The 27750-nt window shown below is 39.7% G+C and overlaps 1 protein-coding gene across 5 annotated transcripts in view; it reads right to left on the bottom strand.

Annotated features, from left to right (window-relative positions):
• CD44 (CD44 molecule (Indian blood group)) overlaps window positions 1–27248 on the bottom strand; it is a 48990-nt gene extending 21742 nt beyond the window's left edge. For all 5 annotated transcript variants that reach the window (XM_041481281.1, XM_041481284.1, XM_041481282.1 and 2 more), the window contains exons 1-6: window positions 27104–27248; window positions 8461–8626; window positions 5103–5239; window positions 3634–3705; window positions 2757–2999; window positions 1790–1885 (exon numbers count right to left, since the gene is read on the bottom strand). In XM_041481281.1, the coding sequence (XP_041337215.1) occupies window positions 1790–1885; window positions 2757–2999; window positions 3634–3705; window positions 5103–5239; window positions 8461–8626; window positions 27104–27170 (781 nt within the window). In that variant the 5' untranslated portion in view covers window positions 27171–27248. The remainder of the gene's footprint in view (window positions 1–1789; window positions 1886–2756; window positions 3000–3633; window positions 3706–5102; window positions 5240–8460; window positions 8627–27103) is intronic.
• Window positions 27249–27750: the final 502 nt, after the last annotated feature.

Below are 27750 nucleotides of genomic sequence, written 5' to 3'. Positions count from 1 at the left end.
AGGAGTGCTAGGTTACTGATTCATCTATAATGCAGTAAAATTAAACTAAATGAGTCAAATACTTCTGTGTTAAAGTGATGTTGCTGGGTAACAGCCAAAGCTATTAGAAACGCCCAGGAGCATTACTTTCATTATTATTTTTTTTTTCTCCAGAGAACCAGTTTATCAATCCTAACCCTGTAAACAAACATGCCAATGTTATCACTTCTATGATACACATTTATCAGTATTGACACATTTTATCACTTTGCCCTATAGTCTCTTTGATCTTTTCAGATCTTAAATATCTCCAGTTTTCCCTCTGTAAAACACTCTTGTCCATGAGAGAGAACTGCTAGCAAGAGGAAGGGACATACATATTTAGGACCAATACATTTGATAATCAAGTATTAAAATGAAAACAGAAAGCTTTCCTGTACAGAAACAATGCACAGGTTTTTGCAGTGGGTACAGAAACACCAGCACAAGGAAACATTAAGTCACATGTGCACACAAAAGCAAACATATAGGAAGGAAAAATCACCACCAGAGTCACCAAACTCCCCACTACTCTGAAATCTCCACCCCTTACAGGCAACATTTTGTAACAAAAGCTTTCACTGGAAACAAGTACCAGAAAATTCTCTACTTTTTTTCAAGGTTGGGGGTAAAATCAACCTATTATTTCTTTTTCTATCTATATACTTATAAGGCGCTACTAATCTTCACGTCTTCTGAGAAAAGATGCTTGGGTTTATTAATTTATGTGTTTTAGCAAAGTTTTTGCCAACTGTAATGCATACAATCATTCTTCCTCTAAATACAGTGATGAAGGTACCATTTCTCCAAGTCACTCAGACCAACTATCAGCAACCTACAGACAACCAAGCAACATGGATTCCCCTCATGGGGAAACAAAAAGGAAAAGAGCCAGTGAGAAGAAACTTTCATTTCTATCAGCTTGATCTTTACTACAACACGCCTCTGTAGATTTCCTCTGTATAATTAAAATGTTCTCCCTTTAGGTTCACTTTATTTTCTGAGGCAAAGATCTTTATCACTCTAGCCATAAGAACTAGTGTGAACATATGTACATTATTTCCACTTTAAAATGTGGAAGAACACTTCAAAAGCTTTTTATTTATTGCAGCTGCTGTGCACTACATATTTGATAAAAACATCACAAGCAGTTTTTCCAACTCAGTAAAGCTATTTAAGGACAAAGAAGAGAAAATGGCTACTGTTCTTTTGGGTCCTCAAAGACTGTGGAGCCACAACAGCCCACAGTTTTTTCTTATGCCAACAGCAAGGATGAAATTTGTTTTTGCAGTGCACAAATGGCTTGGTAGCTGGAACTACCATATAAAAGAACTTTCTTGGCTAGCAGAACCAAAGTTTTGACACAGATTATCTACATTCACAACCACAAATGTATTAGAATAACTGCATAAATATACAAAAATATCCTTTTTTACCTCAGAAATAAATTGACGTCAAGTGATAATAGGTTGTATTAATTTGTGATTCCTCATAAAGTGATAAACCAGCTGTGGGAAACCCGAACCAGCAATCTTTCTGAGCGCAGGTACAAGCATTAAAGCAAACAAACTGTAAATTATTTTGCTCCTCTTGTCTTAGAGAGTGAAGTTCATTTCCCCCTTAACCAGTCTAGAAAGTAATCTATTTCAATGTCTTTCCAATTTTTGAGATGTTGTATACTTCACCACTTACCAGAATGCCTTTCTGGAAGAAGAAAGCAGATTTAATGTGATCAATGTGTAATGTAGTTATTATGAAACATAGATCTTACTAGTACTTGCAGGATACTGTCCGTCATCTTCTTCATGGAAATCACCAGCCACCGTCGCGAAAGAGATGTCAGGTGATACAGATGTAAATTCATCATCTGTATGGTGATGGATAAATCATTACTATTTCATGAGCTCAGCTGCAATACAGTACTCACAAGGACTTTAACTGTTCTACCCTGCAAGCTTCATTCCTTCATTTATTGGTCCAAGAGAGGAGAAAGATGCAGACCCCACATAAGCTTATCTCACTAACACAGTGTATCACCCAAACAGATAATTTGAAGAAGAGAATATATTACAGTGATAATGAATATTTTGGCAATGATCTGTTTATGTGATACAAGCTTTCATTGTACCTGTACATGGTGAGGACAGGGATTCTAGAGCAATGAGTGAAGCTATTCCCTTCTGCTGAGATATGTTCTGAGGTTTAGCCCAAAAATCTAGACTATGCATGCAAGCAGACATGGTAACAGTTGTAACAGCAACCAACAGAAACACACAGCACACACCTTGGGGAATGTGGGGAATGTTTCTCATCCTAGTTTCTTAGTAAGACAGTCTTAGGCTTTACCTTTCATGGTACTAGCTACATGTCAAAACAAGCAAAACATGCCATGAGTACACCACCAGTGAAAATTAATTTTATAATCCTGATGCTCTTGCTTTTTTTTTTTTTCGTTAATTTCAGTATGCATTGAGGATAGTGATGTAAAATACTGGTATCCTTCACTGGTAATTTATTGGTGATTTGATAAAAAGCCTGTAGTCACACAGTAAGCTTTACTGTACATAGAGGATGACTTATATCTGTATCCCTAATGTTCAGTGGGAGCAAGTCTTTCAGACTTCTGATAATTTCAGTCATACAAGCAACCGAAAAAATTAAATAAAATTAGTAGAAAAGAACATGGCATTTGTATTTGGCAGGGCCCCATGAAATTAGTGTCAACCTACTGTCCTTACCATAGTCTTTTCCAGGAATTCCTTTTTCACCTCCTCCAGAAGAATGATCTGGCAGCTGTGAGACTGGAGTAGGACTTCCATAATACAAGGGGCTGGACCTGCTGATGGAGGCATCCATGGGAGTTGTCTCATGAGTTGATCCACTGCCTGCATTTTCATCATCCACCCCAGAGGTGGAGGACTCTCCACCGGTGTGACGTGTGCCGTCCGCGTTGTAACGGGAGCCGTCTGCGTTGTCAATGACTGCGGAAACGGAATTAAACGGAATTAATGCCAAGGAGCCACACAGCTACAATAAAGACTAATGCCTATGGATTAATACCAGTTCACCCGTTTTTGCCCTCCTATCTAACCTAGGTAATATATCACTAAAATATGTCTAATGCATATGTGCTAATTTATATATTTTTTGCATTTGTGGGGCCTGATTTGCATCACTTATTTTTATCAAACAGCTTGATTTTAACAAAATGTCTTGGCATTTGTAAAGTCAATCAGCATTTAGAGTTGGAAGAAATAATTTATTATGAGCCTTTTTTCAGCTTCCAGCAGCTTTTCTAACAACAGCTCAAATCAGATGTATGAAGGTTGCAGTCTTAAGCAAATTCTTTATGTCAAAGGGATGTTAGCAGCCCTGAGGTGCCAAAAACATCAAATGCCTATAGAAAAATGTTTCATGTACCCTGAAATAAACCAAACTCCATAGGCTTTAGGGGAAGACAAGTGACTAGTTTCTTTAATTTCTATTGAACATCTCTTAACTTCTTTTTCTTATGTTTGGCTTGGCTTTTTTAATATTATTGATTGTTTATGTAAAAATAAGATAACAAGTTATTAAAAAAAGAGCAAGTGCATGTCTTTCTAATCAGTACAGTACCTGTTTCATCCTGATTACTGAGTAAGGAAGTATCTATTTTTACAACTGGCTCACATGTTTTTTCCTCTGTTTCTGTGAAAGAAGGAAAATAAAAAGTATTAATTTGAAAAAAATGGATTAAAAAATCACGTGTATACCTGCATCAATTGTACATAATGACAAAACCTCAGCTTCAGATGAGGAGGACTGAAAGCAAATTTCCAAACAAATGTTATTCACTGATGTACTACCTTCCCAGGTGGGACACTTCAAGATTGTTCCGTCAGCTAACAACGAGATGCTCCATTTCCATAACCATTCCAGAACACATCTGCAATCAGTGCCAGCTAAAACAGCCTTAAGACATAGTTTCAAGGCAGTCAGACCCACTGTCATTGTGGCAGTGGCAACTCTAATCTTTTTTAGCTGGCAAGACTCCGTCCCCTCCACGGAGGGCTCGGCAGAGGCAGCGATGCCCTGCTCTGGTGAGCACCGCTGGCTCCTGTGGGCTGAAGCGCCCCACTTGGGGCTGGTGTGCAAGCTACCTCCTCATACTGCTGCTAGGGAGTAATCCCTGGGAGGAGTTATAAAGATCTGGAGGAGATGGACAGCATCTCCTTCAGATCCTGTGAGAGACAGACAATGGCAATTCACAGGATACTATGCCAATGCAGAGATTTTTAATTATACCACTACCAAGAACAAAATTTTAAAAAAATCACTGCATTCAAATGATCGATGAACTTTTCCTGCAGCTTTCTGTAAGAAATCTCTACCTCCACTACGAATGTCACAATCTACTGAAATTCAAGATCCTTGAAGTTAGTTTAGGTTTTATTTTCAAACAGTGTGTTCAGCATCTGTCACAGACTATATACACTTTCCTAATAATTCGCTACAATATCTCCAACTATTAAAAAGTTCAAAAGCTTAGATGAAAACAGTCTGCTGCTGACACACGTTGCTGTCCAGCTGCCTCATGTCTCAATGGATATTTGCCTGAGCAAATACAGAATGAATCTGCAAACAGGAGAGCAGCAGCCGCGTCCATGGGTCTGGGATAGCCATCTCAGGCATTGGAGCTGCTGCAGGTGGCAACCACTCCCAAAACACAAAAAACTGCTCTTGGCTGTAAAGCTCATGTCTGCATGAACAGAAGAGCTGAGTGCCAGGACTGACAACAGTTATGTCTGCCACATTCACTGCTGCAGTGGTTCACTTCACTAAGCCATTATAATGAACTGTTCTGAAGCTGCAAAGTTTGTCCCAAGGCCAGAAAAGTGATTTAGCTCCAAACACACTGATAACAAAATGGTCGTTGCTGACGTGACAGATATGCTTCCAGAGGCTGACAAAATGTACTTCTTCTCAGCTGAAAACCAGGCTATGTTTATTATATAAGCCTTCATCCCAGTACCTCAAATAGGAGATTGCATATGCTATTTTTAGTTAATCTGTTTCTAAAATGCAGCATAAAATCATCTCCTTACCTGTCGCATTGTAACAGTATGCATCATACCGGGCAGTTGTGTTTGCTGAGAGTTTGTAAATGCCAGTGTTATTTGCTGCACAAAGATGATATGGATTGATCCGGGGGATAACAATATGCCCCACCACGAAACCATACCTGTGAAGAACAGAGGCAAATAAACCATATTATGTACCACAGCAGATATCACCTCGAACATTAAGAAGCTACAAAGAAGCCATTATTTTTTAAAAATGCATGCATTTATTCATACTGTTTTGTTGCTTTTTTTGCTGCTTTTTCATTTGAGTGTTCCTTTCTCACATGCAGCTACATCAGTCTCCCATCACTCAACATAATTTTGTGTTTAATTTCTAGAACTGAATCCATCTAAATTAAATATGTATCTTATTAGCTAGCTAGAGTGATCAGCTCCAGAGCAAGGGAGTGAAAGTAAGGGCGGCGAGTGCACTTTTTGTTCAGTGTGAGTTTGTATTACCTGACACTAAATTCCCATTCTTTAGGAATTCATATTTTCATTGCTCTAACATAACACACCAAAACATTTCACACAGAAATGTTGAGGGCTCAATTTACGGTACCTGAGCAAGTTTAAAGAATGATTGCAATACACACAGTTTTCTGCAAAAACTGACAGCCTAGTAAAATATTCAAATATAAGAATCATTCATCCACAAATTCTTACTGTATCTTTCAGTTGAACAGTGTGATTATTGTGCACAGAGCTCACATAATTCAGTGAAGACTGTGATTACATAAGGTACAATACATTACTACTGTTTTGCAATCCTGTAACACCGGATTGATTCCAATGTATTTAACTGAAGATATGATAGAATGGTAACAAGAACTGGCATTTGGTTTGGGTTTTACTTTACTTCTTGAGAGGAATGATTTACCAGGGAGGAGTAAATGTCACAGCTTTGCAGTTTTTTATCTAGGAACATCATTCGAGTTTCATGTCTAATGTGCACATACTTGCAATTCTGAAACTCTTGTAGGTGGAATTATAAATTACTCTACTCACACTCCCAACTAAGCTTACAATGCTGACACTTTACAAACAATTACTGACCTACTTGTGTTGTGTTCTGTTGATTCATCTTATTCACTTACTGTTGGATGGTTATATGCAGCGTATTTTCCCTCTCCTACTCACGTTTAATAAGAGCTAAAGCTTATTGACAAGGACTACTTCCAGCACAGGATCAACAAATGAAAGCAATACTGTGGGAGAGTTGGCCAGAAGGAAGGGAGGAAGAAATTCTATCTACATGTCTTACGTGTCCAAATCTGCCCTCTGGTAAATTGTGAGTTAGGAAATTGTAACACTAATTAAAAATTACAGTTTCCCCTGGGAAAAAAAAAAAAAAAATCCTTCGTCTTCTTTCAAATGCCTTCATATTTTAGCTTTGGAAAATACTTTCCATAGTTTAGCATACTCATAATTGCTTGCATAGAAATCTCTACCCCTATGCATTATTTAGGATTTGATCTCTAAATATGGTGTAGTGCTGGGCAATTCAGAATGCTGTGTCTGTTCATGTGCTAATGTCAGAAAAAGAACAAGCCTACTGCGTTATGAAGGACCCTCCCCTCAGAGGAAAGAACTGTTTCTAGTCTTTACATGATACAATTCTAAATTACATTTCCACTTCTGATGGAAGAATCCTCTAAGAATTCTCTGTTCACATATTCCACCACCACAGTACTTGTGAAATGAACATGCAGGAACAGGAAATAGTTGCAAGCAGTATTGATGTCAGTACTATTTCTCATGGTACCAGAGTGAAAGTCTTGAAATTTTAGAGAAATGTCCACTGAATTTTTCTGTGCCAGTCAGAAGATAAATGCCATTTCTCCATGTTTGCTGTTTAAGTTAGACTGCAATAAAGTTGAAAATCTGCTGACATTTGTTTAAACTCCATAGTGGTGTGCCACCATGGAGCTCCTGGGCTGCCGTGATCATGCAGTGGTGGAGTCTGTAGTCCTGAGAGAAATGGGCGAGGAGAAGAGTGAAGTCAAAACCCTGAATTTTAGGGAAGTAAACTTCCAGCACTTCAAGAAGGTAGTCAATAGGCCCTCCTGGAAAACTGCCCTCAGGGACAAGGGTGCAGAACAGAGATGGCAGAGACGGTCTTCAAGGATTCCTTCCACAGAGTGCAAGAGCTCTTGACACTAGTTTAAGAAATCAGGAAACCAAACCAAGAGACCAGCACAGCTGTTTTAGAACTAAAGCACAGGAAGGAAATGCACAGGCAGTGGAAGCAGTGTACCAATACCAGCCGGGGCACAAACACACTGAGAGCAGCCTGCCCAGAAAAACCTGAGGGTACTGCTGGAGGAGAGGCTGGACATGAGCCAGCAGTGCCTGTCTGCAGCCCAGAGAGCCAAACTCGTCCTGGGCTGTGTCCCAAGCAGCATGGGCAGCAGGTCAGGGGAGGAGATTCCCCCTCTCTGCTCTGTTTTGCTGAGACCCCACCCGAAGTGCTGTGTCTAGCTCTGGGGTCCCCATCACAAGAAGGACATGGACCTATTGGAGTCCAGAGGGTCATAAAGTTGATCAGAGAGATGAAGCACCTCTGCTATGAGGAAACACTGAGAAAATTGGGATTGTTCAGCATCACATAGTTTTATTCACTTAATTTTTTTGAATTAAAAGTTTTCTGTAACCTCTAGTCTCTTGGTCTAGTTATTTTTTGAGAAACTGGGGGAGTCTGTATCATCTACATTTGCTGTCCTATACATCATTAATTAGAACAGGTAATTAGGTCACTTGACAACATGGTTTGGGGTTTTATTAACTGCTGTAGCTGTCATCTGAAACATCTCCATTCATATATTACAAGAATGCACTAGTACTGTGGCCATTTTTTCCCTGGGATGACAAGAGTTCACTCCTCACAGTACCACCTTCTGCTTCTTACTGTTCCTTGGCAAGACTGAGTTCCATACACTGCATACACCATCCTCAGCCTTTGACCTCACACTGGGTCCTTACTTTGCACATACTTATCTTACCCATTGTTCAGTGGCACACTAGGATCTGAACATCTTCCTAATTAGCTTATTACACTGTCAATCTTTTGTTCCCTTTATATTTATCTGTGTGAGGTTATGATTTAAAAAAAAAAACAAAAGGCAAAAACTAAATGCATCAAGGACTTACTTATTACTGGACTCAGAGCAAGCATACACATTCACAAAGGTATTTTTTCATTACAGAATATAACTTATTTAGTTAATCATTGCATCTACAGTAAGTCAAATGTAATTACTACACTAGAGGTGTCATGATATACTATCTTTTATCTATACTATATATCTCACCATACTATACTTCTCAAGAGTTTCTTTACCTGCAAGTTTCAAATCCAAGCTCATGAGCTTTCTTCAGCTGCTCTAGTGTTGCCAAGGTGCTGTTGAGAGCTCTGCAGAGTTCAACTGCTTCAGATCGTGTGAGACTGTAGCGACCATTTTTTTCAACGTGAAAAACTCCTCCATATCTGCAACTTACATTGAATTCTGTTATGAAGGAAAAGAAAAAATGGTTAAAAATATATACCTACTGCTTCACTGAAACCTGGTAATCAGTTGTTTTCAAGTATAATGCTTTCAAAGCAAACCCACAACAACAACCCACTACCAATTCATTCAGAAAAAGCACTGCTACTTTCAATCACCTTTTTCATACTTTCCCTCTATGGGCTGAGGCATGAGCCAAATCTCCAGCCTTCCCAAAAATAGCAATACAGCATGTTTTTGTAGGTATCTAGGACATTTAACATACCATTAACACTAATGCGTAGAAGAATGGGTTAATAATAATAATATCAATACAAATAATAATAATCATGTGCATAGAGAGAAATGGGGAAACAACAGGACACTTCAAAGCAATGTGAATTAATTTTTCTTCTGCCCCACCTTTCCCTCAAGAGAAAAAAAGCAGTTGCCACTCCAGACTAGAATGACAACTGCAAAGCACACTTCATAGGAGCAGCTATTATTTCCAGTGCAAAGAGGAGCATGAATCATTTTTATCTTAATTTTAATGGAAGTTCCATGTGCAAGAAAGGGAAAAATAGAGCAGTGTGCTCCAATATTAAAAGGGTGTGTCCTTACTGTCTATGTGAAAAAGAAAAAGATGACATATAGAAACTGTTTTTCTAAAAGACAGATGCAATTCATGCACATTTATATTGACACATTATAAATAATAAGCAATTTTCCAAATGTGATTTTTACTTGACAGTCTATTTTGTTCTATAGCATAAATGTGAAAGCAAATGATAGTAATCAAGGCATGCACTCTTTCTTTAACTACTTTTGTCCATTTATAAATTGATGTTATTCTGTGTACAGGGTATCTACTCAGTGTAAATCTCAAGGAACTTTCCATAGCTCACAGGAAACTCTCAAGGAGACAAAATACCAGATTAGATGCAGGCTGGGTGATGCATGAGAGGACAACCACTATTCACAGCATAGGTAGGAGTCCAATAGTATTGATGCTTGCTTGTCCAAAGGAGCTCAAAAGCTGTGTGCAACCCATCTTGAATGCTTGCACCATATGCAACAGAATTAATCATTTTTGTTACTTGGATAGCCTTTCACAAAAAGAATGGAAAAAAACTTCTTCTCCAACATTTCCACCTTCCCCAGTATATTGGCTGACAAAAAAAAAAATTAGTTTAGACAAAATTAGTATTTCAGAGCTGTTTAACAGTCTTGCTGATTACAGTTCTTCATATTTTTAATATTTTGTTGTCATATGTCATTAAAAATCATGGCCCTTCTGGACTCCTTGACTACTGCTAGGATGGAGCTGCTCTCACATCTGCCATGCAAGTGACTTCTACTTTGGATCCAAATATTTCATATTCAAAGCCTGATATTGTCTTGGAAGTTGTCCAGCCAGTAGCTGTATTAAGCATAAATGACCTAGACAAGAAAAGTTTCTCTTTAGTTTTCCCTTGATTCTCTCTTCCTAAAACGTACTCTGTGAGGCCCAAGACTTAATGTTAAATATGGGGATAAGATCACAAAGTTTTACTTGATTACTTTAAAGTAACAAGCTCAGTGATTTTGGAGATAAATTTTCTCGGAGCATCAACATCTTTTCTGATAATTTTGGGCTAATTTCTAAAAAGCTTTTGCTGTGAAAGCAGATACCACGTACACTTGCTTCAGGTTCCATTTGATTGCAGTTAATCCTAGATTCACTGAATTATAAAGTGGAGTTCACTTTTGTTTAGAGTGAGTTGATTTAGCTATCATCAAACCTCAGCCCATTCCTGGTTTTGAACATTACAATTTATGCTCTATTACCACTCTGAGATTCACTCATAGTCAGGATTCCGCTTAGAGAGTCAATTACTTAGACTTGTGCTGTTTAAAAAGTAGGCTTACCTACACAGACAGGCTCAATGGAACTACACGTGGGCTACATGCCTTCACATGTACATTTTCCATGGAAATGCCCAGCCTGAGTAGCCCCAGCTCACCAGGACACTGCTGGGAGGTACCAGGCTGACTGCACGTGTGCTGCCCAGCTGCACTGCATGCGTGCCCAGGAGCAAAGCCAAAGCTCCCAGGAAGCCCTGCTTGTGCAGCGTGAGAGATCACGTGGGTGTCCAGGAAACCCCAGGCAAAAATGTGGCAATCCAGTTCTCAAAACTGGCTTTGAGGCCATCCAATTTGCTGGCACTGTGCCCTTAAGTAATGCTGAGACAGCATCTTTGTCTTCACTTTGATGACATCTTCTACGCCTACTATTCCAAAAGTACCACTGCTGTAGCAGAGACACTCTGTTCATGAAGAGCTGAGTATAGAAAAAGGACCAAAGCAGTACCCAAAACTCACATGGAATTTCACTGTCTAAGCAAATTGCGTAAATTCAGCATCTAGTCTTTGAAGGCAGTAATTACCACATTTTAAAAATTACAAAATACAAACCCAGAGCTATCAGGGAACACAGCATTTTTACTGTATAGTCTCAGATTTTAATGTTCACACAATGGAGACCCTTAATTGAATTAACAAAATAAATTCTGATCCCACCAATAAATACCATACCAAAAACAAATTATGGGATCTAAATTAAATTAATACCTTAAATTTTTTTCCCATGCTGAGGCTTATAATTTTGAATTAAGGAAGAAACATGACTGTAAATTTAAATCAGAACACATATTTCACCTTTTCCCACAGGGCAGGAAGGTCAAATCCATTAATTTTATATTGATGTTACTTAGCTGGCTGTAACAGATGCAAAAGATGTTACTTATGCAAAAGATGAATTTTTATTGTGTTCCAAGAGCCAAGGCAATGTAAAACTCATTCTGCGTGACAAACTATTGCTGATCCTTTTAACATTTTTGAAGCTTCAAAGGGGCTGACTCAGAGTGGACTCACAGTGAAATCACCAACAGCACGCAAACTTTCCCTCCTTCCCCCTCCTAGAGCTGTCTGGCTTTGGGGCCTGACAGGACACAATCCTTCCTTTCTTCCTTCACTCACATGATTTGCTACAGCTGTTTAATAATAGCCCTTGAAGAAGGCAAACGGTACGAAATGGTCTGAATTGTCATAATCATTAATCTCACCCAGACCATGAGATTGGGTGACACAAACCAAAGCCATGGAGTGCTCCTGTCTGTGCTGAGCTTTATGAGCATGGAAAGCACAAACTTCCACATTTCTCCCCATCTTTGCTGGGATTTCTGGTGCCCTCTTTCAAGCAGCTGCATGCAAACCTTTCTCTGCCATCCTCATTCACATATCTAAACCAGGTTCAATTAATACTTGTCAGCCAAAATCACTAACTTTGGTTCCCCAGACAATTTGCTAGCTAGAGCTCACTGGTGGGGTAGAAGCATCTCACACAGACTAAAGAGCATTGTCCTGTCAGAGAAGTGTGAGTTACACCCTGATAATTAACAGGAGAGGCTTGTTAGAAACTGTCACTGTAAGAAACCAGGTGCAATTTCCATTTCCACCCTGATTCTGCAACCCTTATGTATAATGAGTAACACTGACTCACGCTAACTCTTCCCACTGGAATTAATTTTCCATGAAGATTTTTGGTATACTGTATGGATGTCTCATGCACTACTCCCCAATTTTCATTGTTTTCAAGACACCACCTGGGGGTTTCATTCTCAAGGTGGACACTGTCTTTTATTTGAGGGGAAAAAAAACCCAAAAAAAGCAGCAGATCTTTAGCAACTGCAGAGACACATCAAAGCAAACCAAGTGGAAGATCTGCGAACACCCTGCCCACTTGAGCGAAAGCAAGTGTAAGACTTGTACGTGCTAACAGACTTCTTGGTAAAACCGCACGCCGAGCTGCATGGCAACCAGGAAATGTTAGGGGGATGTTTTGGTGGGGATTTTCCTCTTCAGTTTGTGGTTCAAGATGACTGATAGCTCACCAGGATGTGCTAAGCTGGGGCTGACAACAGGGACGGAACTAGAGGATTGACAGTGCATACAGTTTTCATTCTCTTTAATAGATATAGGATTTACTATATATTAACTTACTGTAAGAACTTGGCTCTATATTTATTAAACTGATTTCTAGCTCTAGGCAGACATACACGGGTAATTGTCTTTTTATAATCACAGATTATTGAATTTTGTACTGACACTTCTGAACAGGAACAACCAGCAGCTTAGCACTGATACCTACATTATGAATATCACCACCTGCTTTAAATGCATGCTAGTAATGAAGTAGCAAAAAGTAACATACCAGAAACAGATTAAAATATATTTAAAAGAAAATCCTAGTCATTACTCTTCAGGCAAATCTATGAATTGGGCCATATGAGTCCTAAAATCTGAGGAGATCTGGACAATCCAGATCTTGTCTGTCAGTTCAGACCTATCTCTAGTTATACCTGGTTTTCTAATTGTTTTTCAAGAAAACTACTTCATGGCTAAATAAGAATGCATATTTTATTTCTGACTTAAGGAAATGGCCTCTGAATACAAAATTTCATATGGGATGGATTCATAAAACATTTCAGGATCCAAAACATTTTGTCAATGTATATATTACGTAAGTCTGATTACTGCCATTTTGACATCTGTGAGAATTTAAAATGTACAAAAAATATTACTCAGTGATTACCTAATACACTACAATACATATGGGCCTGGAAAGCACTATTTGCTGAGTATTCTACCTTTTTTTTTGTCTATTAGTAAAAAACTTCACTCAAGCAACTTTCAGCCCAGGCAACTGTAACAGGATACAGAGGCTTTTACCTTTATGTCAGAAGTTGGACTCAAGCCCAAGTCAGTGATGAAAACCACTGGATAGCTGTTTGCTAGGTTATGTAAAATGATTCATTAATCCCAGCCACAGCCACTAATAGACACGTGTCGACATCATTAAAACACACCTATACTTGAATCCCTCGGGGCGTGATGAGGAAAGGAAAACTGTGCTGGGAAAATAGGACTCAAAACTGGGATGACTACACACTGATCAAAATTCAGAAGTCAAATTTGCAAGATCCACATGAATGAAGCCAGCAGTCCTTTACCATCCCAACACAAAAGCGCCAAGGATCAAGCCACACGATTCATAATTAAGTGTGGCTGGTTTTGTGTTCCTCAAGTTATGATATTCTTGTTCTGCTAATCACCATTCTCTAAAGAAAGCAGAGAAACAAATCTAGTAATAGACCACCTGCACCATAAGCAAGGCTTCTCCAAATAGTGACAGTGAAAGTAAATCTTCACAGATTCTTGGGAGTTGTCTGATTAAATACTTTCCTTGGAGTATTGCCAAGTTGTGAAACGTACAATGATTTATAGGAAGCACATTTCCAGATTTAGTGGCAATAAACTGTATTTTTGGTTTTCAAAGTATCTCTTGTGGATACTTAAATAAAGAAAAATAAGGGGTTTGTTTTTCAGTTTTAAATTACCCTTAATTATGAAATTAAAATAATTGATTTGCATAAAATAAAATAAAATAAAATAAAATAAAATTAAATTAAATTAAATTAAATTAAATAACTTAAGAAAGTTAGGTTTAAATGTCTACATGGCTGCAATACATGTAGATGGTTCAAGGAACCCAGACAAAAGTTTTCCTCAGGGATTTTTTAAAATGTCATATTTTCATTTCAGTTTGGTATAGAAAAATGTTCTAAGCCTTGACAATTTTCATGGGAGAGAAAAACCCCACATAATTATATCCCTAACAGATGTGTGATATTCAGGGAGGGAAAAATTCTCTGCACACCTGGCTTTTTAAAGACAGCAATGTCCAGGAAAACACTTTAAAAGGGATTTACCTGCATGTTTGTAAGGCGTTCTTCCTATAAATAGAGACAACGTATTCTTAGTAGTTGGGTGTGGTGACAAGAAAGTGAAGATGACTCTCCACAGATCCAAAGGTGTAAAGTCAGAATTTTCTTTGAAGTTGTGCCTAAACTCTTCCTACTACCCAGTTATATTTGGGTACCTAGTAATTCAGTCTAAAAAAGCAAATAAGAGTGTAGCTTTCTCACTTTCCTGTGTGCTGCTAACTGCATGAAAAGTCAGAGACAGCCATGCTAACCTTGAGGTCCAAGTGGGCTGACGTGGATCTCTGCAGTGAAAAAGAAACGTGGCTGGACATATGCACAGAGGCCAGAGCGGGATACAGTGCTGTGGGAGGTTCTCTTTTCTCCAACAAAAACTAGCAAGTATTCCTTGCATTTCTGTCCTACTTCTGGGAGTGCACACTGGAAATGGGATGCGAGACAAAGCTCAAGCTGCTGGCTTTCTTCTAAATTGTTGTTCCTAATGAATCTGCCTACTGATCATCGCAGTCTGATACTGTCTCTGTATCTGTTTGCTGACGGACAAAAATCTCCAGTCTCTTAACTGACAGCTCTCCTGGCTACTGCTTTAAAACAACGGGTGTGGGAGTAGTGCTATTAATAAATCAAGCATTCACAGAGTCACTCAAAATGCAAGTAAGTACAAGAAATATGCTTCAGTCCTCAGCAGCTGCTGTAGGAAGAAAAGAATCTGCTAACGCATCTTCCAATCATACTTTATCTGCGTGGCAACTGTTGCTCTGGTAAACATCCTGAGTGAGCCTATCCTGTGTCATCACTTCTGATAAACCTCCTTGCTGCTGACATTAATATTAGTCTTTTTGTAATAGTCTCACCCAATAGGGAGCTGAAAGTTTTCAGACTCCAGCAGAACGTGGTACAGCTGCGCAGCACCTCGGGGGAAAAATTGCAGGCAGTGATATCACAGTCTGCAATTAGTTATCTGATATGCCCCCCTCGAAATGATGAAAACATAATCAACATTGCCGATACGAGGAGAGCTCCAGGCTGTACAGTGAGTAGTCTAACCCCAAAGGCTGAGTAACAAGGGCTCTGAGGAGAATCAGCTGGGATCAGTTCCATGCAACCCAGGGGAAGAAACACATGAAACAAAGCTGGAGAATAAGAGCTGGAGTCTGACTTTCACTGTTAGACCGACTCAGTTATTTGGGATAAAAGCAGTTGACACTCAGAGTGGCTCAGCAGACAGATCCCCAGCCTGGAGCCCAAAGGACCTTTCTCCTATTTGCTGCTCTGTCACTTATCCAATCCAAGAAAGGAACCTCGGGAATCTTTTCAAAAGCACTGAAAGCCAGCCAGTTAAAACAAAGATAACATTACTCTGGTAGACATACTGAAGAAAGGAAGGCTGCTCAGAATGTGCCTCACAATGTAGGACAGAATCTGTAGAAGTCGAAGTTCTCATGCAAGCTTCTGATGATGGAAGAGAATATTTTCACACCCACTACTCCCTTTGTTTTTCCCCTAATACAAGAAGGACGGGGATCCCATAGCCTGTAATCAGATTGCCTAGGCCAGCAGGCAACTTCTCCTGGAATTTTTGGTGGCAAAATATTTCTGTTTTCTAGAGTCTTTGTGGCTCTATCCACACATATACTAGGGTTTCAAGAATCTTGAGATTTATATTGAAAATGCTGACTAGGAAGCAACTTTCCTAAGATGTATGCAGGTTATTCATACACTAAGCTACATGAGCAGTTAAATTTCTTTAATAATTCTCATAGTTTTAGTTATGACTCTTTTCAAACTGGTTGCATAAAAAGGCATGTTTAATAACTAGAGTTTGCAATAAACACTAGGATGTACACAACACTATTACTATCACAAATATGGTGGGAATAGTGATATTTTTCCTATTTAAAAAAGTTTATCTAAATATAAAAATTCATTACAAGCAGTGAAGATTCTCTTGCTTGAGGGAAGAATGAGAAAGAGGCACTGGCAGTGTGGCCTTGATATTCTGTGATTTCAAATACTACATTAAATCCTACATATATTTAGGCAGTGGAGATACATAAAGGCAACGCACTACTGCTTGTATGTAATCATCCTCAAATATTGAAGCATCATTGTTTCCCAAAAGTGCTGGAATCATTGTGAAGCCAGTGATTTTGTTGTGATGCTCATTGAATCTAGTAACTTGTTTTAACAAGATATAGCTGGATTTTACAAGAAGATCCAGAGCTAAATCCACATTTAAATGGTAAATTATACAATGGCAGACCTCAGTTCAGGTACAGTGAGTTCTATGACATTGGATTCATTTTGAGCATGAGTCAATTCAACCATCAATTTGGGAATATGCTATCTTAATAAATACAAAATTTGAGACAGTTACTAATTATTAAAGCACCATGATATTTTTCCTCACACCAAGGATATTACTTGAAGCAAAATTCATTAAGTGGTTTATCAAGAGCACTAGACAAAGCATTCGTCCAGGACACAAGAGTACAGGCTGGGAGAAAAACTCATTGAGAGCAGTCCTGATGAGAAGAACTTGGGATTTGTCATGGATGAAAAGGTGGACATGAGCCACCTGTGAGCACTCCCAGCACAAAATGCCAACAGCATCCTGAGCTGAATCCAAGGGAACATGGCCAACAGGGCAAAGAAGTGATTCTTTCCCTCTACTCTGCCCTTGTATGACCCCACCTGGAGTGCTGCACCCAGCTCTGGAGTCCCCAACATAAAGACATGAACCTTTTGCAGCAATTCCAGATGAGAGCCATGAAAACGACTGGAGGACTGGAGCACATGTCCTACAAAGAGAGGCTGAGAGAGCTGGGATTCTCCAGCCCAGAGAAGAGAAGGCACTGAGGAGGCCTCACTGCAGCCTTGCAGTACTTACAGGGTTTTGTTTAAAAGAGGGAGAGTTTTTTGCACAGGCAGATGGTGATAGGACAAGGGGGAGCAGTTTAAACTAAAAGAGAAAAGATTCAGATTCGATGTTAGGAACAAGTTCCTTACTGTGAGGGTGGGAGGCACTGGAACAGGCTGCCCAGAGAAGCTCCACCCCTGGAAGCATTCAAGACCAGGTTAGATGGAGCACTGAGCAACCTCATTTAGAGGGTGGCATCTCTGCCCATGGCAGGGGTTGGAACGAGGTAATCTTTCAAGTCCTTTCCAACCCAAGCCATACTGTGATTCTGTGGTGTCTTAGAAACAGCAGAAGTAGCTGATGCAGTGAAAAATCACTTTTCCAGGTGATTTGCTACACATCACCATGCACAGATCCTCTTGTCCTCCTTGAACAGCCTAAAAACATGTTTTAGACACACCTTGCTATAACAAATGGCTAATTGACCTGAACTCATAAAACTACTTTCTCTGGAAGGGTGGGAGATATTGGGCTACTTCCAATGTAGAAATCAATTCAAGGTACCAAAACCAGTAAGTTAAAAAGCAAAAGATATATTTCAATTAGTCACGTTGCCACGACTATCACTGTGGATATATTTGTATCACATCAGGGGTGGAAAAAAGGTGTCAATACATTGCCTTGAAATTGCTGTGAGTCAACAGTGATGTGATTGTGGCTGTGTTGATAAAATGGCATGACCAGAGCACTATGAGTAATACAGTCAGACCGAAGACTGATACTGTTAAGAAATTCAGTGTAGGTCTACAAAAAGTTGGTTGTATTGATGCCTTGAGAGGTTACCTGGAAGAGAGGCTAGATGGAGTTAAAGGAATAAGGTAGGTATTTATTAGAAGGACTTCAAAGGATACACCTTGGGCACTACCAGAGTCCAGCCATGACTACACCCAAGATGAACAACAGGTCATGATTTTTTGCACTTTTATAAATTTTGGTCCATTTACATATTGGGTTAATTGTCCAGTTACAGCTTCAGGTTATGAAGTCCCATCCTCCCTGACTGCTCTCCTCAATTCGCTGTTGTTTATACTTTTTGGGGCTGAAGCTGCATTGGTGTCCTTGGTTCTCAGGGTGGAAAAGGATTGTTTTGTCTAATTAAACTGTGAGGAGAACTTGCTAACACTTTATGTAAAGTTGAGAGTTATGTACTAATGCAGAACAGAATCTGCAAAACATGAAAGCTAAAACTTAAGGCATCAGTATGGGTGTTTCAAAAATTAGGAAAACACTTACTCTTACTCATAAGGGGTATTTTCTCACACATACTGTTTGGCTGAAGGAAGGATTGCACAACCAGACTCAGTGATGGATTGCTAAACAGTAAACTGAAGAGAGTTTCCTATTTTTACGGTAACAGTTTTCAGAGAATGCTCTGGTCCTCTGTGTTCTTGTTCACTTCCTACCCAGTAGAATAATATTTCCACAAGCACATTTTTCTTACAATTAATCATAATGCTTCTTTCATCTGAAATAGCACTGCATGTGAAATGATACCAGCTTTCTGAAACTGAGGCAAAAGAGGCACTGATCTTATTGATGGGACAAGGGGCTTTGGAGAAGATGCTCTATTTACAGCTACACTGCTGTCTCTCTGTTGTCCTACCTGTGAGGTGGGGATAAAAACACTGATTTCCCATGGGCTACAAAAATCACAAATCATTATTTTCTGCTGGCAGCATGTTTGTCAGTTCACTTCTTTCTCACTAGTTGGGAATATTCTTTTTCTGTTAAATACTACTCTATTTAGACTTCAAATTTTAAGTTCTAGGGTAATTTAAATGCATTCAGCCTGACTCCAGCTTTGCTGAAGGTGTTGATGAAATCCACCAGATAAGGTAACTCCCTCTTGACCAAATGTTGTAACATTTATGTAAACTCCGTGCAATTGGGGGGGGGGGGGGGGGGGGGGAAGGAACAAAATTTCAACAGAGATACCATCTATTTGCAAAGTGATACATTGAGAAAGGCTAAGATGGCAAACCTGTTTCAAGAATTCTTCTACAATAGTCAGAAGAATCCAGCAGATGAAAAACAAAAGGAATACATCTCAGACATGTGCTGGTGTTGAAATTTTTGAATGTTTAAGGTACTGTAGGATATACTGAGGAGAGACCACTTGTTTTTGTTACTAACGTCTACCATGAGCTTTGAAGATGTGGATGTGTATCAAGTAAATGTTATCAATAAATACTTTTGTAGGTTATTAATGGATATAAACCTTGCTGGGCCCAGGACCTTCAGTGCTGTGTCTATGTTTTCAATGAGCCTGTGATAACACAGATGCCATTGAAGCAAATAACACTGTTTACATTTTATTTTTAAGGATAGCCTAGTCAGGCAGAGAGAGCTTTTTTAATTTTTCCTCATTTTCTCAGCAAAAGAAGTTAATTAAAGAGTTTATTCATCTGCAAACACAAAATTTTGGATAGAAATTCTACTGTTCTTTAAAGGGTACTGTAGAAACATCTTACCAGTCTTGCACTATCCTTTAAGCAATATATTATTTATGTTGCACCAATGTACAATAGGTCTGGTCCCCACTGGCACGTATATATAAGTAATAGGAGTTGTTAAGAAATATAAAAGAAGAGGAAAAATGATTTCCAGCTCCAGAAAGAAACACAAACTACTTGTTATATGTACTACCTGAATTAAAATAAGCTCCCATCAAAGCATTATCAGGAAGCAAATTCAGATTTAGTCATTGGTCTTAACAATCTCTTACTCACAGGATTTGTCTCCTCCTGGAGAACTGGACAACTGGGCTTTTTCTAATCCCCATGAACCCACAGAGACAGAAAACACTGTCTAGCGTATATGCCTAGAGATGCCCCTGAATAATCACCTGAATAACTGTGCTGATCTCACTCTTTCGTGATGCTCTAAATTGCCCCTGTTTCACTGTTTTAAAGAAACAGATAATGCTGTGCTCTGTCCAGTGTAAGCACAAGCAATATCACTACTGGATAATGTGTGAGACTTGGCAGGTCAAGAGTATGTTGAGAAAATAGAACAAAACTACTGTAATCTTTTCCCACCCAAAAAGCAGCCAGGAAATTAAGCCATAAGAATAAAAGCAGAAAAAAAAGAAAAAAAAAAAAAGAGTGAATAGAACTGATCTTGTAGAAATGTCACAAGACGCAAAAATCATCACAGACATTCTTAAAAGCGCTCTGCAATATTTTATACCACAACAGGGAGCAAATGGATTCAGGGTTTTACTGAGGCAAGCCACAAATGCAGGAAAGAAACTTTTCTCTAGGCAGTCACCATGGGAATGTGTCTCACATGCTCAAAATGTCTGGCAGTTACTGCTTTTAATACAAGAATTGTCAATGGGATAAGTGCTTCTCTAAACCCTTAGCTGTGCCCACTCAGTGATGACCTGGAACCACCAAGTGTCTCTTCTCAGCAGTCTATAAAATGATTTAGCTTAATTCTGGAAAAGAGGAGTTTAAAAGCTTGGAGCTTAATACGCAATCTCAAGGAGGACATTTTTATTTTCTGTGCTAGGACAGACTGTGCTCCTCACAAGACAAAATTACTCTGACTAGAGCAATGGGAAGAGTGGTATTTTTTTAATATCAACCTTCCAAAGTCACTGGACACTCCAGCCCTACATCCTTTCCCAGAGCATCACGCTTTAAGTAGAAATACCTCCAAAATCTCAATAAGACAGTTGATATTTATCACTAGGAATACTGCTTCAAACATGAGCAAAACTTGACTAAATTTAAGATGCTATTCTTCAGCTAAGTATTAAATAAATTTTCAAGTTCTTGAACCTAAAGAAGTGTTCATTCTGACAGCAGAGCAATGGATGTAAGTCAGTTATCACTTGGCAAACTGCTTTAAACATCACTAATCATAAAAAGATAAGCATGGAATAAGAACTCTTTAATGAAGCTCTACTTTGCATCTGCTGTTGTCTAACAGGAACCAATTGCTATTGAACTGAAAAAGGCTGCCAGTCCTCAGTGTGTATATAGATAGCAAACACACAAGTAAACAGGATAAAACTGTCGGAGCAATAAAGTTTTATCTGATTTTTACAGCACAGCTACTGGTGAAATTGATTTAAGCAAAATATGTATTATTTCACTTCCATGTTCTAAGGGTTTCTACAGGTCAGATTTATGCATAAACAACATATAGGAATGGAAAACAAAGCCCTGCATTTATAAATATGAAGACTCATTAGCAAAATAAGCTTTTTTCTACATTTACACACCTGTGTAAATGATGGAAAAGGGAAAGGACGTGTAAGTAATGAAGGACACCTAATCAAGGAGGAGGAGGAAAAATAAGGAAGTGAGTGAAAGATGCGTTCAGGCCGCACCCTCAGTGTCTCCATTATGAATGGATCATGTTTCTTTATAATTGGCAAATACTACTTTCCCTTGAACCTGCCTGGTTAACTACTCCATCTTCCTTGTGCAGAAGCTTCATCCAGAGCACCAGGATGGAGCTGGGAAGACCTGGCTGTCCTTAGCAGTGAGATATTTTGTCACCACAGGGACACTCCACCTTGTCTCAAAGAGGCGAGCTGGCCGATGGCAAAGCGCAGGCAAAGCGCTGCCATCAGAGCCAGCCCTGCAGCACGGCTGAGCCGCTGCAGGAGGAGCACACTGCAGCCTGTTCCGTCTGGTTTCCGTGGGCATGCGGGCTCAAACAGCCTCGCTGCCCTGGCACGCACCACCCCATCCCCGGCTGATACGCCTCCCTGCTGGGAAGCTCTGTTGCAGCTCAAGGCTGGTGCCCAAATTCACACACCGCTTTGGCCATCAAAGCTGGTGCTTGCTGCCTGTGCTCTCATCTGCTGCCCCTGCTCACACCGGCTCGCAGGGGTCTGGGTGCCCACAGAACATCCACTGAGCTTCAGTTAACCTCTTCTTCTGTATGGGAACTCTGCGAGAAACTATTCATTACAGCTACCCACACACACCACACCCTGCTTCTTTACAGACACCTATCCATTAACAAAAATAACAATAAAAAAGCCCCCTAGGGAAATGTACTTCTGAGAACCTGTTTTGCTAACATGCTGTCACTGTGAGACATACATAATTAACAAAAGCTATGCCATGGCAGTTTTTTTCTTACTATTACACGTTCTGTCAGAGGCAGCATCTTATTTAGGAAAGCAGGTATTTAGTAAAACATTAATTGTGAAGTTGAGGATTGCAGGCTAATGCCCTTTTCCTAGGCAGCCATCAGTATGTACCCTGGCAATCTCTTTTACAACCCTCTCACACTGCTTTTGGAAGAGTATCATTAGCAGAGGGATGAAGTTTTAACACAGCTGCTGCATGTCTGGCGTTTTTTCTTTTTTTCTTTTTTTTTTTTTTAAGACACAACACAGTCTCTTAAGAGTTTCCAGCTACTACTAAGCTACATCAATCATCAACAGAAAAGAGGAAAAAAAAAGTGAAGCAAAGTATTTTTCAAACTCCAAATGCAAGTAGAATTCAGGTCTTCTCTGTGATTTTTACTTTGAATTAGCATACCCTGCTTGTGCTTTCATGTTTTTAACTAAACAGGCTAAAACTGTAGATTGTTCTTCAACTCCTTTTAGGGCGTTTTGGGGTTTTTTTGTTGTTTGGGGTAGGTTTTTTCTAATGTTTCACAATATGAGAATTGAAGGTTATTGTACCAAAATAAGACAGCTGCATTATATAAAGTTGCCAGTGTTGTCATGTAGAGGAACTGGAAAGTCCCAAAGCCATTGCTTACAAAAGAAAGTTCAATTATGCTCCTAATTGAAAGCACAGACTCAAAAAATGACTGCAGGTTTCGTTAGGCAGGAAACAGTCACGGAGGTTTGAACTTTAAATTGCAATTAGCTGAACTTTCTGTCTGACTGGAAAGATTCTCCAAGGAAAACCCCTCTTTTCCTCCGTTGCCACTTCACATTACCGCCTGCAGACTCACTCATAGGATGAGCTGGAGCTGCTCTGCCGTCCTTGGGCGGGGGCAGCGCCGGCAGCCGCGGCAAGGGAGGGAAATCACAGCCAGCTGCTACTGATATTGCTGCCGAGGCACTGCGGGGAGGAAATGATAAACACACAGCACTGACACAATCCTCTCTGCCACTGCTATTAGCAGCACCCATCATGGCCACTGATAATTACAGCGTCTGATAGCTTTGAAATTGTGATTACCTCTCTGGGAGGGAGAGATGGCTGTCTGTTAAGAGATGATGGACTCCTGGAAAATGACCAGCAGCTACACCAAACTGGTTTCCCGCCCACAGTCGTGGATAACACACAGAGAATGGTCCAAACCACCAGGTTTATCACACAGAAACCCTGACAGGTAAAGGCAAAGAACACACTAGACTGTGGATGTGTTCTGTTTTCTAGCAAGTTGGAAGTTTCCATTTCTCTATGTTGAGAATTCAGTTTAATGCTGACAAATTGAATCAGCATGCTCCCAGATGCCAGCTGATTCTAAAATATGATGTGTTTTGAGCACCATTAATTGTTCCAGTACAATGTTGCATTGTTTTCAAAGTAGGCAAGATTACTGTGATGGGTCATGTTTGTTTCACAATTATCTTCTCTGTGAAGTTATATTTCACAGATGTACATTGAGCCTTGGTCCTGGAAAACCCAATTTTATAGGTGAGTTTTGCAGAACTCCTTCCCTTGCTCTCTCACATAGTATTCTCTTGAAATAAAAGGCCAAACAGTGATATATGAAGGGGAGAATTATCATCTTCCATATCGACTGTATTTTCAAACACTTACCCCTTAGTTCTGGAACAAAAATGTGATGCAAGAAGACTAGAAAGCAGACGGAGAAACCTTTTTACAGCATTTGGAACGTCAAAAAACTTTTAATTTCCATGACTGATTTACCCTCTCCTTATAAAGGAACTCTACATTGCTTTATCTCTGCTTCTCTACAACGTGTTTTGCTACCAGTCAACTACATTCAGAACTAGCATTATCAAATACTATCACATCTTTTCAACAAGTATTTTAGGAGTAATGAGCTCATGATTCTCCCTGGTGTTTATCTGTCTATCAGCATGTCGCGATGTCTCTGACTCCTGGCACATTCTTGATACAGTCAAACCTCATTCATGTTGAGGTGATAGATGAATAATTCACACTACCTTCAATTCAGGCCTATAAAAGTCATGGGAATTCTTCTGGAAAGGAAGAGACACCACATATGGATGAGCATTTTGTTTAACCTTGGCTAGGGCTACCAGTGGTTTTAAAAGCATTTACTTAAAAAAGTTCTTCCTCATTTGTACGATGGTATCTCTCCTCATTAAGTCTTTCTCTGACTTCCTATTTTCAAGGTAATGGCTCTTCATTGTGGTGAACACCAGTACCTAAAGAATCTTCCAACATTTCTCCAAAGATTGCAAAACAATCCCCGGCCATGCTTTGTTGGCTCTGCGTGTGCGAGTGTTTCCAGGATAGCTCCACAACCCCTCCACTGAACAATGATGGAAAGTTCAAGTGAACTCTTAATAAAGTCTAGTTACTTTGTAGATTTGGGAAACTGCCAAGATACACACTGTAAGGACTGAGTGAAAATAAACTAGCACAAAGAGCTTCTTCAAACTGCTTTATTTACAAATTTACAGGAGAGATATGTAAACTGAGGGGCAGGCAGGTCTCTTCCTTTGTGACTGACCAGCAGCTGCAGGAGCCCTGTCTCAGAGCCTGACCTTGGAATGGGGCTCTGGCAGCCTCTCCAGGGCTAACTCCTTCCTCCCATAGGCACACTCATTCTCCCTCTTTCCATTTCATCCTTACCACTACTACTTCTCTTCCAGTTTCTTCCAAGTTTGGGGGTCAAAATTCTAGGATTTGCTTTGTGTTAATGAAGGAAAACTTTGAGAAAAATATTTCTACAAATACATAATGCTTACAGGAGAAAATCTCCTCTGAAAACATCATTAACCAAGATATCAGCACCTACATGCTCCAGGATCCAGACTCCTTAGACAAGTCATGTCAACACCAAGAGTAAGAAACATATCAGTGACAGTATAGTCACACCACCACAGAAATCAGGATGAGTAAGTTTTCCAGCTTTCTCTGTATCTCATTTTTCCTTCTGAATCACATTAAGAGTAATTCCCTGAAATTCTGTACTAAAATAATCAAAATTCCAGTTCAGGAGTTTCCCAGCAGCAATAGCCATTAGTCTATGATACACAGCAAAATCACTGTCTAAAAATAGAAAACAACACCGTCAACTGCTGTTTTGAAATCATTACTGACTACAAAGTCATGCTGGAATGTACTGTATACCAAATCAAATAAACTGTAGCTATATTCTAATACCTTACTAAGCCAGTAAAGAACCTTCCCTGGAGGGCATATGTGAAGTTTGACACACTTTTTATAACTATGTTCAGGGCTCAATAATGGGGCTTTCTGTCTCACTGTAAAAACACATTACTCCCAGAGTCAGTGCAGACCCTGCTCTCTAGGACACTCCAGGCAGCTCACAGATGTAAGAATCAGTCGAGCAGTTATAATATTTATACAGTGCACAGACGTGGACCCAGCCAAGGATTTAAACACATCTTAGACATACCTTACTTGCCTACAGTAGCCCTGTCCTTTCTCTTAAGGCTTTGTCTATATACCTGATCTTAGCAAGAGCATTTTGGTACGATGTACATATGATTTTAGACAGAAAAGCTATGAGACTGCTTCAGCTATCACAGAAGCACTGGGAACTTGTTCCCCCCGACACACCCATTCCCAGCCTGGCAGCGCTGCAACCATTAACAGAAGTATCTCCTGCTGCTCAAGCAAATGAGACTCATATTTGCTATACACACACAGCCCTTGGGCGACAATGGCCATGAAAAATGCATTTTGTTAGACTCCTGAAACCGATGAGTACAAAAACAATATAGAAGCACATCTGTTATCCCTAACCACAAAACGCCTCAAGGCAGTTGCAGTCACAGTGAGAGTCTGCTAAAAGTATGGTCATACCCCTAAAACATGGTTGAGCCTGCACCATGTAAAATTTCAAAAGCTTTCTGTCACTTCAGACATAAAATCTTTATTTTTAGTCTGTATTAACGTTAGATTTTTAAATACAAATATTTGAAGCACATAACCGAGCTGCAGGAAGGTAAGTGATAAACAACTGAACTTTGTCACTTCTAACCCCCTTTGTTCCAAAACCTCATCAGTCAGCCCCAGAGAGACCTTAGAAAGTCAGAAGCAAGCATGCTTGGCATAAAAGCTCTCCAAATTTCAGCAGAGACCCCTGCAGTTTTTCTCTTGTGCAGCAAGGCAGTGCCCAAATGCAGTTTGTTTCAGCTGTTGTTTCGGCTCATGTGAGCTGCAGAATGCAGCTGTGAGCTGGGGGGGCTCACCCCCTTCCTTCCACCCCCTTCTCGCTGCAGTCCGAAGGGGAGCCGGGAGAGCAAACTGCGTTTGTAACAGCAGTCACATTGTCGAACTGAGCTTTACCAGAGCCATTCCGAATTCCCCAGTGTAGTTCTGTTCCTAGTTTAAACTTCATTCTTTAATGTTCTGCAATTCAGTTTTTACAGATTTGGAATTACCCTTTACAAGCAATACACAGCTTTCCGTGATTGTACAGACCAGCACAACTGAGATTACACTTCTAAAACATCTCTGATAACACTTGAAATAATAAAAGTTTATAGATGCAAGAAAGCTGTTAGCTATCTAGCAGAAGCACACTCACTGTCTGAAGCATTAACTTAACAATCATAAGCATCTTCATTCATAAAAATCTTACCTGTTTCTGCTAGACAGAGCTTCAGCAAACATAATCCAAAAACTGTCCATAAGGAGAAGTTGGCCATTGTTTTCTTGGAACTGTTTTGCAAAATCCAAAGATCCTTGCAAGCTGCAGAAAGAAGAAAAGCCCCGACGCTTGTTAAGCCTGCAGTCAATGAGTCTGAAGTTTGCTGCACTTTTTATTCTGATTCAAAGGAACTGAAGTAATGACATAACTGGGAGGGGGAAGCTCCATCAAAAGTCACACCCATATTGCAACAAAAGTTACCCAGCAGCAGGAGAAGGGGGAGTGGAAGGAGAGCTAGGACTGACTAAGCAGGCACACTTGAGTTTTAAAGAGCCACTAAACCTTCTCTTCTTACACTAGTCTAGTCAAAAGTTATACTTAGTGTGCTCGTAGGAAAATGTGTGTAATCTCTCCTGAGTTCTCTCAGAAATGCACTGTTCGTTACAAGCTTTTCATCCTGCATTTTAAAATCTCTCCCTTATTACAAACCAAGTGAACATAAAAGCACTAGGGTTTCTAAACCCTGGTAAAGCACCTATAACTGCCTAGGTATTTCCCAAAAATATTTTGCTTATTTATTCCTATCTCACCATTTTCTCTTTGTGCAGTTCAATTAAGTGCAAGTAAAATGCCTGCTC

The sequence above is a fragment of the Pyrgilauda ruficollis genome, unplaced genomic scaffold (assembly GCF_017590135.1).
Source record: "Pyrgilauda ruficollis isolate IOZ18807 unplaced genomic scaffold, ASM1759013v1 scaffold55, whole genome shotgun sequence".
In the NCBI taxonomy this organism is placed as follows: Eukaryota; Metazoa; Chordata; class Aves; order Passeriformes; family Passeridae; genus Pyrgilauda; species Pyrgilauda ruficollis.
The sequence above is the reverse complement of the archived record's forward strand: the minus strand, read 5'-3'. Positions and strand labels throughout refer to the sequence as shown.